Here is a 16247-nt window from a genome sequence, read left to right as displayed (position 1 = left end):
GATAACGAAATATAGGCAGTGATCCAAAAGTAGCTTGTACAGGAGAATATTAACTTTAAAATATCATAGGTAACGTTTGACTGACTATATATACTATAATTTTGAGGATCAAGTTTTCTCTTTAACTTTTCAAATATATTTTAGAAATTTAGTTGTTGAGTTTCTGTCCATAAGTATACAAGAGATTTGGTGGTAATAGGGAGCTCTCTAGCCAGGATATTACAGAGGTAGCTTCCTTCTTAAAATCTTCATTCAATCCAAATTAAATGCACAGCTTTGAATAAAATGGAAAGATGCCCTGAGTGCCAGGGGCCCAGGGGCTGGTGCTTTGCAAGTCATTTACATGTCATCCCAGCTTGTTTATTTTTTTATCTCTTCTTACCTCATTGGTAAGCAAAACGCTGCTTGCTGTTTATTTTCATGTTCCATAAACACAGTCTCAAAAACTAGTTGACATGAAGGAAAGAAAATTAACTAACTACAGAGGAGAAGAAAGTTAGTTCCTATAACACCGAGGACGGCCTTTCATTAGGCTTCTGTCTTGAAGTTTTTCCTTAGTGAGCCCTTTTGTGATGTTTAACTGTCGTGCATATCTGATCCCTAGTCAAACACGATGACATGGGTTGCCAGTAGCAAGTGTGCCTTTGGTTTGGAGTGGAATGTGCTACTTGGTTTGTTTGTTCAGTCCTTGTATGCAGTTGCAGGTCAGCACTTGCTTCAGGCACACTTGAACTTGGACCTGGCCACTGTCTTGTGCTGGTGAGGAGGAAGGCTCCTCTGAGACACTCTGATGTGTTCTTTTTGACAGAGCTGATGTCCTGTGAGGAGCTACACTCAATATTACACTTGGTGCTCCAGGCTGGGAACATCATGAATGCAGTAAGTAAGATCCAGAAAAAGTTAAGATGTTCTCAGTTTTCAGGTTGGTTTCAAGGCATAATTGGTTTCTCTCTCTTGCTTCACCTTCTTTAGGGAAGGTATGCCGGCAATGCAGTAGGATTTAAACTATCTTCTTTGCTCAAATTGGCAGACACAAAATCAAACAAACCTGGGATGAATCTTCTGCACTTTGTCGCACAGGTATGTGGAAATGACAGATATGGAGAGGGACCAGGTATGAAGCCCCCCCTGGAGGCTGGGAGGTCTTCCCAGGCAGTGAGATGGTGTCCGAGTTAAGGAAGGGCATGGTGAAGTCCGAGGGGGTTCTATTTGCAGGAGGCTTATTTGCTTATGTGCGGATTCCTCAGCTGAGGATTATAGGGCTGGAGGGAAGAGGAACAGGTGAGGCCAGGAGCTGTGAAGGTGTCGGGTGTCAGGTGTGAGAGATGGGGAATTTGGGTTTCATGCTTTGGCAGTGGGAAGCCAACAGAGGTTTGTGCACACCATAATGGCATGATCAGATTTTTGTTTTTCAGGACAAAAGGTATTGTGAAGGCTGGGTTGGAGAGGAGAGAGAACTAGAAATAGGGGTACATCTTTGTGGAAATTGGTTATTTGGGGAGAATGGTGGACATAGGAATAGATAATAGAGGACTGAAGATGCACACACTCCCAATGTGCACTAGACCAGATTTGTCGCCAGTTGTGTTTAAAGAGATTGCCTTTTCCTTTCTTCTGTGAGCTGTGTGTTAGAGTGCCTTCCTGCTATGCAGAGTATGGGGACTGACCCCATCCGTGGCTTCTCTGGGGGCTGAGGACTGAACCCGCAGCACCTCCTGCATGCTAAGCACATGTTGTGGCACCGAGCTACACCCCGGTGCATGGCTTCTTGTTTGGACAGGGTCTTTGTGATGTTAGAATCGTTAAGCACATGCCATGGACAGTTCTCTCTTTTTGGTTAGATATCTCAACTAACTGTAATGATTTGGTTTTCCTCCATTGATTCCCTTGTTCGGACACAATTTTAATCTGGGGAAGGAAGCCCTGTGCATGTTTGCAGTGTGAGCCCCAGGACAGATAGGATGGGGGATTCTGACTGTCCTTTAATAGCCTCGGACAAGCTATTTAAACCTCCTTAGACAAGCTACTTAAATCTTTAGACCCTCAATCTTATGATGAGGTTAGTGACAGTGCCCGCAAAATCAGGCAGTTGAGGGCTAGGGTTGTGGCTCAGAGAGAGAGCACTCGCCTAGCAAGCATGAGGCACTGGGTTTGATCCTCAGCACCATGTAAGAATAAAATAAAGGTATTACGTCCACCTATAACTAAAAGATAAATTTAAAAAAAAAAAAGCATGTAATTGAGAGGACCAAAGGAGGTTAGGTTCATAGAGGGCCTGGCTGACTATCTGGCAGATAGTAAGCACTCCATAAATAACACGAGTACTGTAAATAACATACAATACTGTTACTATGTTCTTCTGAGGACAAAGGGCCATGTTTAACTCAATACTAATTTTTTTATTTTTGCAGCACTGGGGAGGAAACCCAGGGCATCGTGCATGCTAGGCAAGCACTATATCCCTGAGCGACTCCCCTACTCCTGAGTACGTGATTCAGAAGTTCAGGGCATTAAGAGAAGAAACTGGGGGCTGGGGTTGTGGCTCAGTGGTAGAGCACTTGCCTAGTGTGCATGAGGCACTGGGTTCCATCCTCAGCACCACATAAAAATAAAATAAAGATATCGTGTCCCCCTAAAACTAAAAAATAAATATTAAAAAAAAATTCTCTGCATTTCATCTCATATTATTTTAAAAAAGAAGAAGAAACTATTCCTTCTCTGGCACGGATTGCAGACGGTGCTTTACCCAAGCTCTGTCAGATCCACGCGTCCAGTGGCTCTGACTAACTTAGGTCGCTGCCCATGAGGGCAAGTCTCCTGGATCAGTAATGGGTTCCTTCCCACCTGCCTTCTGCTCACCCTCCCCCCAGTTGAAGAATCCACATGCCTCCAGGACTGTGTACCTTCTGACTAAACTCAGTTTGCAAACTGGTTTAGCAGCCGAGGCATCCCAGTCATGGAAAGGCTACTCCTAGGTATGGTGGTATTTAGGCAGGAGGTATTGGGTTCTCTGAAAAACAAAGGGCCCTGCTAAGCTGCCACCTCCTTCCATTGAGTCCCCGTGCACATGAATTGCATTTCATGTCACGATCGATTGCTCTGGGAAGTTAAATGTATCTTGAGACTTCTGGAAAATCTTACTAAGAGGATTGGAGTTCATATGTTAGTGAATTGCTTTAAACATTGCAAGCTGAAAATGAGCAGTGATTTCACAGTTCCTTTAAGCCTTCAGAAGATGATTTCCTTCCAGTTTTATCCATCCAATGAGGGAAAGAAAAAAAAAATCTGTTCTTGTTTCAGGAAGCCCAGAAGAAAGATGCCAACCTTCTAAACTTTTCTGGAAAGCTGCATCATGTTCAGGAGACTGCTAGGTAAGTGGGGAAGCAGGCGGTGTGCTGGGAGAACTGCTTGGCTTAGCTCCCTTCTGGGGAAACTACTGAGTCGTTAAACTTTGGGGATTCAAATTTGAACTTTAAAAAGTTTTCCCTTGTTAAACTTGTAGGCCTTCTTTTTATTTGCTTAACAGAGATGTGTGTGTGCCTTGGAATTTGGGGGTTTTGAGTAATTAACCTTTATCTTTTAAAAGTTTTTTAGTCTATTCTAATGAAATGTCATCAGTTTAAAAAATATATATGGATTAAGAACTTCAAATCCTTCCACACCCAAAAGATAGGGTTCAAACAACACAGCTTATTACCCTGGGAGTTGGTTTGTATCAGTCAAACTTTCAGGGCCATACATCACTGTTTCCTTGTAGAATCTAACATGGTACATTTATTTTCTATTGCATTAAAAGGGCTTGGAACCATACCAAGAACTCTGAAAGGATTTGATTTTAAACTAGTCACTCAACTTTACAGAGAAAGTATCTCCCAAACAAAGCTCTAATTACATCACTCTAATTTGCTTCTAACCCTAATATGGAAGCATGCTTTCTTTAGTGTAGGCTTAATCTCTGTGTGTGTACCATCTTGAGTCCTGAGTTTTTCAACATATAGGACATAGTCATTCCAAGGTAAATGCTTCTGATAACTAGTTCTCTAAGGGGAAAAAAAAAAAAAAAAAGCCCTGGTTTGTAGCACTTGCTTGTTTCCATGCCATGAATACTGGGACCTGGCTGATATCAGGCTGCTGACACGAGTCACTGAATGCAGAGCTGGGGAGAGACACCCTCACTGGCTCTCGGGAGCTGGCTCAGTGCACCGCTCCTTGCATCAGCCCCGTTCATACTGTGTGCTTATTATGTGAGTGACTAGAGCCAGCTGTGACAGAGCCGGGCCATATGCATATAAACAAGTGAACCATAGTTCACAGCCTGTCATTGGCCAGTATCTCATTGTTATTGACTCTGTGAACATCTAACCACAGATTACATGTCTTTCCCAAAGGGGGATTATCAGTGCAAAGGTGTAAACAGTTCATAATTCATGTTTACAGATCACCTGATTATTCTCCAAGAAGAATGGATAGCTTAGAAGTCACAAACTGTCTTGCTTTTTAATTACTAGAAGAAATCCGTGGGAATATTTTTACTCTGACTATAGAGACCTTCTAAAAGATAATACAAGGAGAAATCATCATTATTTTTTTTTTTACAGTACTGGGGACTGAACTCAGGGGTATTCTGCACCACTACACCATATCCCAGTTCTTTTTCTTTTTTTATTTTGAGATAGGGTCTCACAGAGTTACCCAGTCTGTCCTCAAACTTGCCATCCTCCTGCCTCAGCCTCCTGAATCACTGGAATTACAGGTGTGCGCCACCTTTCCTGAAAGGGGATTTCTGGTCTGAGTTGGATCAGAAGTTTAGCTAGATCTGGTCGTAGAAGACTCCTTTTCAGTGAGATTTGTTTATATGAAAAGGAAGGTGAATACACAGGTGAAGTACAACTGTATCTCAGATGGGCACCCAGGACCAATTAAGGTGGAAAATTTCATTGCACAAAGTTAAGTTAGTGTCGACGACGGAAGCATGAACGCAGCCTCATTTATAAATTTCACCTGTTCACTTTGCCAGGTTGCAAGACCCTCTTTCATGTTTCATCTTTCACTAATCTTCATTTGCTCTAGGGATTCGAAGCATTGCAGTCCACGTAACCTCTTACTTGCAGGGCTGTTGGCTGTGTTTGAGTTCTCTGTGAAGCAGAGCTCGGGCTGCCTGGCTGTGTGAAGCAGGGAGAGGTGGGCTTAGTGTCTTCACGGGACCCTGAGTTATGATGGGGCTGTCAGCATCCATGGCTGGGCCTCTTGGGTTAGAGCTTTCCAACCCCAGGAGAGCGCGTGTCTCCAGAGCCCTGGTGGCTTTTAGTTTTTCACGTTTGTTGCATGAACGTGCTCACATCAGCTTGTGAGCATCTTCAGAGGCCTGTGGTTTTGGTTGTCTTCCCTGTAAGCGCAGAGTGACAGCCTCCTCCGAGCCGGGGTGTGTTCTTGGGAAGGACTTGCCTCCTGAAACAACACGTGGGGACTCCCAGACCTACACCCAGGGCGGCTCTCCCCTCCTGCTTCCAGGGCTGGCCGGCTGTGGGTCCTGTTTGATGTTCCCACGTGACCCAGGGCTTCCTCGTGCCCGCTGCCCACTCTCCCCTCTCTTCTTTAGATTATCTCTGGATAACACGGAGGCAGAACTGCACTCGCTCTTTGTCAGGACGCGATCGCTGAAGGAAAACATCCAGCGGGACGGGGAGCTCCGTCAGCAGATGGAAGACTTCCTCCAGGTTCGTAGGTGACTGCAGGCAGTCCCCAGTCCCTCAGATCTCATCTCCCCCCCCAGGGCTGCTGACGTTTGTGTGGCGTATTTGTGGAAACAGCAGGTTCATGTTTCCCCCCAAGTTAGTGCAGGAACTCGGCATCTCTCGATGCCTGTTTCTTACAGAAGATGTTGGCTGTGGTCTAAAGCTCGGTATTAGTTTAGGAAAGCGGCTTCTGCTTATGGCTGCTCATTGTGTGTGACCCCCTTGCTCCTGACTGTAGTGAGTGGGCATCAGCTTAGGGCACTTATATTTGGAATGTGCCTGGCAACTCGAGTCTGGGTTCGAAACCAATCAGCTTTTGGACAACAGCACAGAGTTCTGCAGAACTCAACCAGACACTTAGGACTCAGGCTCTTCTTCCTTCCCTTGTTTATATGGAAGAGACAAACTGCATATTGGCATGATTTCTAATGAGAGCAGCATACATATGCGCGCGCCCGTCCCCGTGCCTATCAACACCCAAATACAACAACCCCATCGGGTGTGTCGGGAGCTGTTCCGAATAACATCAACAGAAAACAGCCGAGTGGACATGTTTGTGACAGCTCATTGTGACTCACTAATCACATAGTCTGACATACTTCTTTTATCTTCCTCATTTAAAAAAAAAAAAGTGGCACCATCTCACGCTTTTGCATCCTCTGAACCGGGGTGCTGCCTTAAAGGTTGTTGGTGCTGTGAGCTGCACAAGGCAGAATCCCTGTGGCTGGGCTGCCTCCGCAGCAGACAGGAGCAGCGCCCTCGGAGGCCAGACACCAGGGCCTGCACTCGTTGATTGGGTTATGTCAGAGTGATCTGAGCTGAAGCTCCTGTCGGCGAACACTGGCCTACAAGCTTATTTTTTAATCACTCAACCTGTGCTCTCTATTTGCTTTCAAATATAACCAAATGCTAATTTTCCCTTACTTCACATTTTTCTCAAAGTACAAAAACAAAATGAGTACCAGCAGCAGCAGCAGGACCACAGAGACACAGAGCAGTAGTAAGTGCTGTCAGCTGCATAGAACAAGCTCAGGAATCCAAGAATGAGACCCTCACCCATCAAGATTCTGGTTGTTGGGCCAGACCTGGTGGTGCACACCTGTAATCCCAGTGATTCAGGAGGCTGAGGCAGGAGGATCGCAACTTAGGAGACCCTGCCTCAAAATTAAAAAGGGCTGGGGACATGGCTAAGTGATAAAGCACCTCTGGGTTCAATCTCTGCTACCTACCACCCCCCCCCCCCAAAAAAAAAAGGAAGGAAGGAAAGATTTGACCCTTGTGTGAGACGTGCTGGTGTGGGCTGTTGTTGGGCTGAGGTTGTGGTCTAGTAGATTAACCCTCCCCTGGCATGCTCTGGGTCTGATCCCCAGCACCACAAAAAATAAACAAAATAAAAAGTGTGGTTGTTCCCCCAAGTTCTTATCTTAAATATTAATATCATATACCAAATTTTTTCTATTTTTTGTGATGCTGAGAGTGAAACCAAAGACCTTGAGCAGGGGCTGGGGATGTGGCTCAAGCGGTAGCGTGCTCGCCTGGCATGCGTGCGGCCCGGGTTCGATCCTCAGCACCACATACAAACAAAGATGTTGTATCCGCTGAAAACTAAAAAATAAATATTAAAATTCTCTCTCTCTCTCTCTCCTCTCTCACTCTCTTAAAAAAAAAAAAAAGACCTTGAGCATGCTAGAGCAAGGCTTTCCCTTGAACTGTATCCCTACCTTCTGTCTAACACGAAATCCTGATGTAGAAAGGTCTAGACGGAAGTATGGCTCTTCCTTCTCGTCACCTCCTGGCAACCTTGTTTTAACTAGTTAAACTCTTCTTCCTGGTGGTGGGGGTTTTTAGTTTTAGTTTTTGTGGTGTTGATTTGTAGTTCTAGGGATTGAACCCAGGGCCTCACACACACCAGGTAGAGTGTTTACCACAGAGCTACATCCCCAGTCCTGGTAGCCATTTTTTTAGTTGGTTTGTTTAGTTGGGTTTTTTTTTTTTTTTTTGTACCAGGGATTAAACTTGGAGCACTTGACCACTGAGCACATCCCCAGCCCTATTTTTGTATTTTATTTAAAGACAGGGCCTCACTGAGTTGCTAGTGCCTTGCCATTGCTAAGGCTGGCTTTGAACTCACGATCCTCCTGTCTCAGCCTCCCAAGGCTATGGGATTACAGGTATAGGCCACCACGCCCGGCCTGGTAGCCGTATTTATCTCTAAATAAAAAATGCCACATAGCCATGGCTTTTTGTTTCTTAAACTCAACTTCTTAGATGAGATGAAAATTCTTAAGTAGGTCAGGGTCGGACTGTGCAGGGTTCTGAGCACCAGTCTGAGAACCTTGGGCTTCTTGCGAGGCTAAGCAGAGGGACCAATCAAGGTTTCTGAGTGGAAAGGTGACAGGGATGCATCTTTTTGCAGATCCCATCAGCATTTTGACCCTTGGGTGAGACAGGCTGGTGTGGGACTCTGGTCCATAGCAGGCAAGTTAGGGATGGAAAGTTGGTTGACACTCCAACTGCTGATCTCTTTGTCATTGTCCTCTGCCAGCACAACTTTGAACTGTGCCCCAAGCATGTTGAACTCATGGTGTGCAACTCAGCCATGGTGATTTTTCAGGTCCACATTCTGTGTGGTCCATTTGCCCAGGGCTGGGGTGACGTGGGCACGTTGAGGCCTTCCCTTTCCAGTGTCCATGGATCCCCACAGGCTCTGCAGATGAGTCTTACGAGGTGGAGCTGAGCCCCTGGGTACATTGCTGTTGGGAAGCCTGTCTTCTGCAGCTGAGCTGTTCTTGGCCGGACTCCCTTTTACCCCCCTGCATAAGAATGACAGGCGGAGATTTATATCCCTGCGTGAATACCCTCCTCTCCATGAAGGAAAACACAGCACAAGGGACACACTGCCTTGAGCTACTGACTCAGACGGTTGTTCTCTCTGGTATTTGGTTTCTTAAATAGTTTTGGTTTCCTACTACCTCTAGAATGTGTTTGGTTTAAGAAAAGGGCCTTCGAGCAGATAAAGTGGTTAGAATGGGTGGGAAGTGGCAAGCCGTAAAGGAATTTCTCTTGGGTCTGTAGCTCACCAGGCGTGCTCAGACAGTGACCGCCTTCCTCGAGGCCTGTGGCCCCCACACTCCAAAACATGTTGCCCAAATGTGACTCTGTCTTCAAAGCATAGTACATGGGATTTCATGGAGTAACATGTTTCCTACATCCCTTTTTTACATACACCCAGTAAATAAGAAAGGATCACAAGGCTTCAGTGGGATTCCAAGTACTCAGTCTCCCCTTTACCACCCTGCCTTCTCATGACAGTGCAACCTGAGGTCCCTGAGTTGCACCCTGTGACCCTTTGATGTGGCAGATCCTGTCCTAAAAGGCTTGGGACCTCCCTGGGAAAAGCAAGCTTCCTTCATTGCTGCCACACAGGAATCAGGCCTTGGAGCCTGGGTATTGTAGAAGCATACACAAGGAAAACTAAAGCAGCGAGAAGGGGTTTGTATGGGTCACTAAATCCTAGCCCTGAGACCCTCCAGAATCTCCTGGCGACTGTTGCTAAAACATCAGTGCAAGGTGCTCCCCAAACCTATTAACCACATATGGGGTGCAAGCCTGGATGATTGGCAGAGCTTCCCAGCTGACTCAGGTGGCACCCCTAGTTTTGGCACGAGGGCTTCAGTCCTGCAACACAGACCCCAGAGATCTTATTTGGAATTAAGTTTAGACTCCCTCTCGACAGGGCAAAAGGGACACCTTGTCAGTACAAATTCACTTTAAACCTTTGGCTAGCACGAGTCAGTTTCCATAGAAGGAAGAACTGGTGTAGAATGAGTTTCCCTTTGCTTTTTGTACTGGGGATTGAACCCAGGGACGATTTACCATTGGGCTACACCCCCCAGTCCTTTTTATTTTTAATTTTGAGACAGGTCTCACTGAGTTGCTTAGGCTAGCCTTGAACTTGAGATCCTGCCGCCTCAGCCTCCCCATTTGCTAGGATTGTAGACATGTACATCACTGCGAGTTTCTCTAATACAACCGCCCGTACACCTGAGGAATTTATTCAGTAATGTTGAAAGTGAAAACTTGTTAGTGGCATTCTACAGAGTAAAGGTCTTAAATCAGTCTTTTTTTCTTTTCCTCTTTTTTTTTTTTCAGCATCTCACTGTCTTGCCCAGGCTGACCTCAGACTCTGGGGTCAGGCGATCCCATCTCCGCCTCCTGGGTAGCTGGGACCAGAGGCGCACCCCACGCACCCCTAGCTTCAGTCTGCTCTGTGCCCCTAGGTCTCAGGCAGCAGGTCACCTTGCTTGCTTTGTTTGGGTTGACTTTATTTTCCTTTTGGCTCTGAGTGCAGTGGCCTGACAATAAGCCTTCCCTTCTCCAAGACCTGAAATCGAGCCCTGGGAGCCGGTCTTCCCCGGGCAGCAGACAGTGCCCCGCCTCTTCGGCTGACCCTGTCTATTTCAGTGCATTCCTGTTTGTTTTCTGCAGTTTGCGCTGGAAAAGCTGACCCAGCTGGAGCACTGGAAACAGGAGCTTCAGGGCGAGGCTCACACACTTATAGATTTCTTCTGTGAAGACAAAGAAACCATGAAACTGGATGAGTGCTTCCAGATATTCAGAGACTTCTGTACCAGATTCAACAAAGCAGTTAAGGTACGGCTGGCTGGTGACGTCTGCACACTTTCCAGAGTGGTTTGGATGTTTATTTTTCTTCTTGCCGACCTGGTCCTCTGCCCGTGGTGAAAAGAGAGTTCAGCATCTCCATGGTTTCAGGAGCATCTGGCCAGGTGGCATGGACAGGCCCGGGCTGGGCTGGCTGGGGCCGGGCTCTGCCTTTCCAGACCTGCAGGGTCCATATCACCAAGTGTCTGGCCCCTAACCAACACCCGCAGTAAAAGCATCTCGTTAGCAAACTTCATGATGGAGGTCACATGTTTACACTCCTACCAAAGATCCTAAGGTCCTACTCAGCCCCTTCCCAGAAGAGAATTTCCACTCTCAGGGACACTTTTGTTGCAGTGGGATGATTGGAAGATATGTGGTGTCATGACGAAGGCCAGCAAAGCCTACGGTCACTCCCAGATCCATAAGGAGCTGCTGCTGCCCTGAGCACAGGGGCCACACTTGGTGCCCTTCAACCACCCACTCCAGTGATCTCCAGTGAAATAGAAAGCCGGGAAATGCTCAGGGTAGCTTGACTGTGCAAATCAGACTTTCTTTTTTGATACCAGGGATTGAACCCATGGATGCTTAACCACTAAGCCACGCCCCATCGCTTTTATTTTTTATATTGAAACAGGGTCTGGCCAAGTTGCTTAGGGCCTCGATAAGTTGCTGAGGCTGGCTTTGAATTTGCCATCCTCCTGCCTCAGCCTCCAAAGCCACTGGGATTACAGGCGTGCAATACCATGCCTGGCTGCAAGTCAGGCTTTTAACAAAATGTTGATTAAAACAGAATCCCACATTCCTTCTTATTAGGTGGCGATGGAGAGCCAGGTACTTCTGAGTCATCTCTTGCCCTGTATTTTATTTTGATTAACTTAGTTGGCACTGGGGATGGAACCCAGAGCCTGGTGCTCCTACCCTGCATGCAGACCTGTCCCCAGCCAGCTTCCTGGGGGGAACTGGTCACATTTCTCTCAAGCCCAGCTTCACTTTAGCTCCTTCCTCTATCCAGCTAGAAGGAGTCTCAGCCGGTAGCCACGTTTACTGTCCTCTGTCCTCTGTCCAAGCAGTGAGCTCAGTTGTGGGAGGTCATGGGGTGGGGGACAGGGTAGCAGAGGCCAGATTGACTCTTTCTGACATTCTGAGGCCCTCACTTCCCATCCAAGTTGTACAGGCCTGTGAGACCACCTGCGTGGTGCTGTCGCCCAGCTGTCCTGAAAGCCAGGACCTGGCCCCACCTCACCATGCACCGCCTTGGAGAAGGCTGGAGAGGCTTAGGGACCCTGGGGGAGGCTTAGGCCAGAGCTGAAGGAGGAGCCAAGAGTCTCCAGCCAGAACCTCACAGAAATTTGGAAAGTCCACTGTAAGAGGAAATTGATTTTCAAATAAAAACTGCTAACAATAACAGATTTGGGTTATGAGATCCGTGTAATTACATGATTACATGGCTTCCCAACCCAAAAGAGATCCATGATTTGTGACACGGATGCAGCCAGCCCTCCACTGCACAGTTCTCCCGCTGCAAATTCAGCCAACCACAAGTTGGAAGTATTTTTCTGTAAAGTGCACATCTGTGCCAAACGAGTGCAGGCCCTTTTGTCGTCATTTCTCCCTAAACAGCCCAGCATAACCACTGCCTACGTAATGCCCCGTTGCACTGGGCATTATAATTAGTCTAGAGGTGACTTAAAGTATATGTGAGGATGTGCATGGGTTATGTGCAAACCCTACAACTAAGATTTGGGTGTCCACATGGGGATCTGGAATCAGTCCCCTGCGGATGCCGAGGGACCGCTGGAGATGAGCTGCCCAGGCGGACGAGGTGTGTTTGGTTCTGACTCAGTTTCTCTGAAAGGGACTGGGCGGCCTGCAGCCGGGTGGAAGCCTATGCACTCCTCTTCCTCTTCCCTGATTGTGGGAACAAGTTGGCTTTTTTTGGAGTTGAGGTGGCGTCCATATGTGGAATCAGAGCCTGTGCTTAAGGGACAGTGTATTGGCTGGAGAGCTGGTGGGAGACCTGTAGACAGATGGCTGGAGCAGGGTGGCGAGTCCCTGGGCCAGATCCCTGCGTTTCTTGGGGAGGGCCTCGTCCACCCGCCTGCACCCCTGCATGTGCACAAAGCAGTGCACAGTCTTTCTCAGCGTGGGATGTGACCCAGGGCTGTCCTCCACGCAAGTCCCTCTCTTAGGGTAGGTGGCTTTGCGATTGCAGGAGGCCCCGCGTCTCACGCTGCCTTCTCCTCCCTCCCTTCAGGACAACCAGGACCGGGAGGTGCAGGAGCTGAGGCAGCTGCAGCGGCTGAAGGAGCAGGAACAGAAAAGGCGTTCCTGGGCCAGCGGGGAGCTCGGGTTTGCCCGGAGCAGCAGTGAGAACGACGTGGAGCTGCTGACCAAGAAGGGTGCGGAGGACCTGAGCCCTTTCCTGCACCCCAGGCCCATCAGTCCCTCCTACCGGCCCCCCAACACGCGCCGCTCCCGCCTCTCCCTGGGCACCTCTGCTGACCGCGAGCTGCTGACCTTCCTGGAGAGCGGCACCGACAGCCCCGAGGCGCTCAACAAGTTCAACAGCTTGCCCCGGAGGAGCCCCCGGCAGGCCCGGCCCCTGGCAGCCTGGATGGAGCCTGGGGAACCACGGGATGGAGGCCCGAGTGGGGCACAAGAACCTCAGGCCCCAGAGGGCCAAGAGAAAGCCACCGAGCTGCCCTCCGCTTGGCAGAGCCAGCCTGCAGCCCCGCAGCCCGAGGAACCCGCCTCTGCTCTCCCCCGAGCCCCACGCGCAGGGGCCGGCCTCCTCCGGAAGAGGAACAGCGAGCCCCTGGGCTTGGGTCCGGCCTGGGCCCCTCCCCTCTCGCCACTGGCTCTGGGCATTAAGGAGCATGAGCTGGTGACAGGGCTGGCCCAGTTCAGCCTTCAGGGTCCCAAGGTCCTGGAGGAGACATCCCCTTTGACCCTGAGTGACTTCAGCCCCGTGGAGCTCGCGTCCTTGGGTGATGGGAACCCGCCGTCCCTCAGTGCTGGCAGTGACAGTTTGACACCTGTGGGCAGAGGTCCCCAGGAAGGACCCAGCCCCGCCCCGGAGGATTACCGGGCTGCTCCCGAGGAGCCCAGCGGCGCAGCTGTGGCGTCTGTGGGTAGCAGTGACCCCGAGAGCAAGGACCCCGGGCCGCCATTGTGTGTCTCCGACACCACCGACTGCTCGCTGACCCTGGACTGCTCCGAGGGAGCCGACTCCAGACACGGGCAGGGGGAGCCCGAGGAGGAGAGGGAAGGGGACGGCTCTGTGTCCTCTGGAGTTGGGGACATGGGGGGCAGCCAGGTGTCCTCCAACCCGGCTTCCAGCACTCCGGGGGAGGCGCCTTCTCCCATCTCCTTGAAGAGCGAGCCGGGCTCCAAGGGTGACCTTCCCAGGGACAGACCTAGCAAAGGGAAGGACGCTACAGGACCAAAGAGAAACTCCCTCAAAGAGGCATCTCTGGGGGCCGCCAAGCCTGGAGCTGCCCGGCGGAGCCCGGGGGCCGCGCCCAAGCCCGTGCGGACCCTGACGGCCTCGGAGAGCGAGAGCATGCGCAAGGTGGTGCCCATATCCAGGGCCAGCCGGGCCCCCGGGGGCTGGAAGCGGCCGGAGCTGCCGTCCCGGGGTTCCCCTCGGGACGCCCCCAGCAGCACAGACACACTGTCGCGCCGCAGCTCCGTGAAGGGGACCTCAGAGACGTCGCCCAGGAGGGCCTCCACGGGGGCCGGGGCCACAGTGGCCGAGGAGCAGAGACTGTCCCGGGGGAGCAGCACCCGGCTGGGGAAGGAGCCCCCGTTGCAGCACAGGGGCTCCCTCAAGAAGCCCAGCGCCAAACCCCTCAGGAACATCCCCAGGCAGAAGCCCGAGGGCCCCGAAGAAGAGCCCAAGGCCCCGCCCGCCCCCAGCGTCCCCCGCGTCCCACCCCCTGTCCCAAGCTTTGCCCGAAACACAGTGGCCTCCTCCTCTCGGTGCCAGAGGACGGATCCCCCTGCCGGGGCCAAAGGCCCCGGCATCACTCGGACGGTCTCCCAGCGGCAGCTGAGGGTGAAGGGCAGCCCTGAGGATGCGGCCTCCAAGGACAGCAGCAGCCTGAGGCGGGCCAGCAGCGCCCGGGTTCCCAAGAGGGGCCCGGAATCTGCCGAGGGTCCCGCTGCCGACGCCGAGGCCCCTCTGAAGGGCAGAGGGCTCGGGGAAAGGGCCTCCCTTAGACTGAAGGATTCAGGTCGGACCACACTGGGGAGGGTCCTGAATCCATTGCACAAGTGACGGGTACCTCTCTGTCTCTGTCGCCTCTGGGACTCAGATGGTGAGGACTGACTTCTGGGAAGAGGCCAACACTGAATGTCTTTGTTACACGTTGAGCAATCCACTGGTGCACGATCCAATCTCTAAAGGTACAGCGTGGGAGGCCGTGGGCTCGCCTGCCTGCCGACTCCTGCTGTCAACTCCAGGGCTCAGAGGCAGGTCCCCACCGCCAGGACCCCAGTGCCCCCTCTCACCCCCGGACCCTATTCCTGACTCCTTCCCTAGGACAGAGGTTCCTTGATGGATGGACTCCACCTATAAGATGACGTTCTTATGTAACAAGTGAAATTTTTTTTTCTGGCCAGTTTTTATATGTGTAAGACTTATTTTTTAATATAAAAATAAAATGATGTTTTTGTTGGTTCCCTTTGCAGAGTGAAATACCTCCTGGGGGTAAAAATTTATCTTTAACATGAAAATATTTGTCTCTTCCTGGGTCCCCTCAGGTTCCATCTGGACGCACGGCTCCCTCCCTGGCAGCTAGCCTCGCAGGCCTGGCTGTCCATTGGCTCTGTCTCCTGGAAGGCCTTCTGGCCTCTGCCTTCTTGTGTGACCTTGGTGGTTTGTGTGGGAACGTTAGGTGGATGGAATGGGGTGCTCTTGTGTGTTGGGGGGCACTGTGGTGGGGAGCTGCTGGGGAGGGGACTCGCGGCTGCGGACGGTGCAGCCCCTGATAGAATCCTGGCTTGTGCAGAATCGTGCAGGGCCGTGCAGGGCCGCTCTGCCAGCTCGTCCTTCCCATCCTGATTCCCCTGCTTGTCACATGTGTTTGCTCTGGTTACCGGGAAGAACCAACCCTGTGTCCCCCGGGGCTCCCCCACCCAGCTTCTGCTCACAGCCCTCGGGTCATTTCTAAGGTCACCTGGAGCCTGGGCCCCCCACCCTCCCCAGCTCCTCCTCTTGATTCCTTCTAATACTTTCTAATGTTGACGTCTCTTCCTTCCCACAGTGGTATTTAAATCCTGAGAAACCCAAATCAAACAGACCAAAGTTTAAAAAAAAAAGAAGAAGAAGAAGAAGAAAAGAAAATGAAATTGATTCAGGTCTTGGGGGGGTTAAAAAAAACCTCAGGCTTCCTTTCTTTTGAAGAAAGCTCCATTCCTACCCAATGTCTATCTCACTACTCTCTGAGATTTGGGAACTAGGGGAATTCTTGGAACATTTTTGTTTTTTAAAAGTTGCTTCCTTTCACTTTGGGTGGCTTGGTGAAATCTTTTAGATGCAGCATTGGCAGCCGGATGGACTTGGGGACATGGAGGCATCTGTGCTGAATCCCGGTGGTTAATGTTACAGGTCCCTCCTGGGGAATGTTGCCTTTTACCCAAATTAATTGGAAACGGATTTGCAAAGGTGAAAGTCATGGTTGGAGAATTAGGGCTGCACCCACAGACCTCTGGTAAAGGTAGCCCTGAGTAGATTGTCCTGGGCTCCTGGAGAGGCGGATGGGAGCCAAGAGCAGCTTTTCACTGTTTCAGAAAGACTCAGATGTCACATTTTAACCAGGTAGAGTCAAAACATCCAAAACATGG

The 16247-nt window shown here is 50.2% G+C and overlaps 1 protein-coding gene across 4 annotated transcripts in view; it reads left to right on the top strand.

The window, feature by feature from the left end:
• Fhdc1 (FH2 domain containing 1) overlaps nucleotides 1-15081 on the top strand; it is a 38839-nt gene extending 23758 nt beyond the window's left edge. For 3 of the 4 annotated variants that reach the window (XM_046458862.2, XM_046458859.2, XM_046458861.2), the window contains exons 7-12: nucleotides 809-879; nucleotides 973-1080; nucleotides 3301-3371; nucleotides 5600-5717; nucleotides 10224-10388; nucleotides 12655-15081. In XM_046458862.2, coding sequence (XP_046314818.1) covers nucleotides 809-879; nucleotides 973-1080; nucleotides 3301-3371; nucleotides 5600-5717; nucleotides 10224-10388; nucleotides 12655-14679 — 2558 coding nt within the window. In that variant the 3' untranslated portion in view covers nucleotides 14680-15081. The remainder of the gene's footprint in view (nucleotides 1-808; nucleotides 880-972; nucleotides 1081-3300; nucleotides 3372-5599; nucleotides 5718-10223; nucleotides 10389-12654) is intronic. The other variant, XM_058583905.1, reaches the window with a different exon arrangement.
• The last annotated feature ends 1166 nt before the right edge of the window (nucleotides 15082-16247 follow it).

The sequence above is a fragment of the Marmota monax genome, unplaced genomic scaffold (assembly GCF_021218885.2).
Source record: "Marmota monax isolate L192 unplaced genomic scaffold, Marmota_monax_Labrador192_F-V1.1 WCK01_AAM20220418_F8-fsc00002, whole genome shotgun sequence".
NCBI lineage: Eukaryota > Metazoa > Chordata > Mammalia > Rodentia > Sciuridae > Marmota > Marmota monax.
This window is presented reverse-complemented; position numbering and strand designations above follow the sequence as displayed.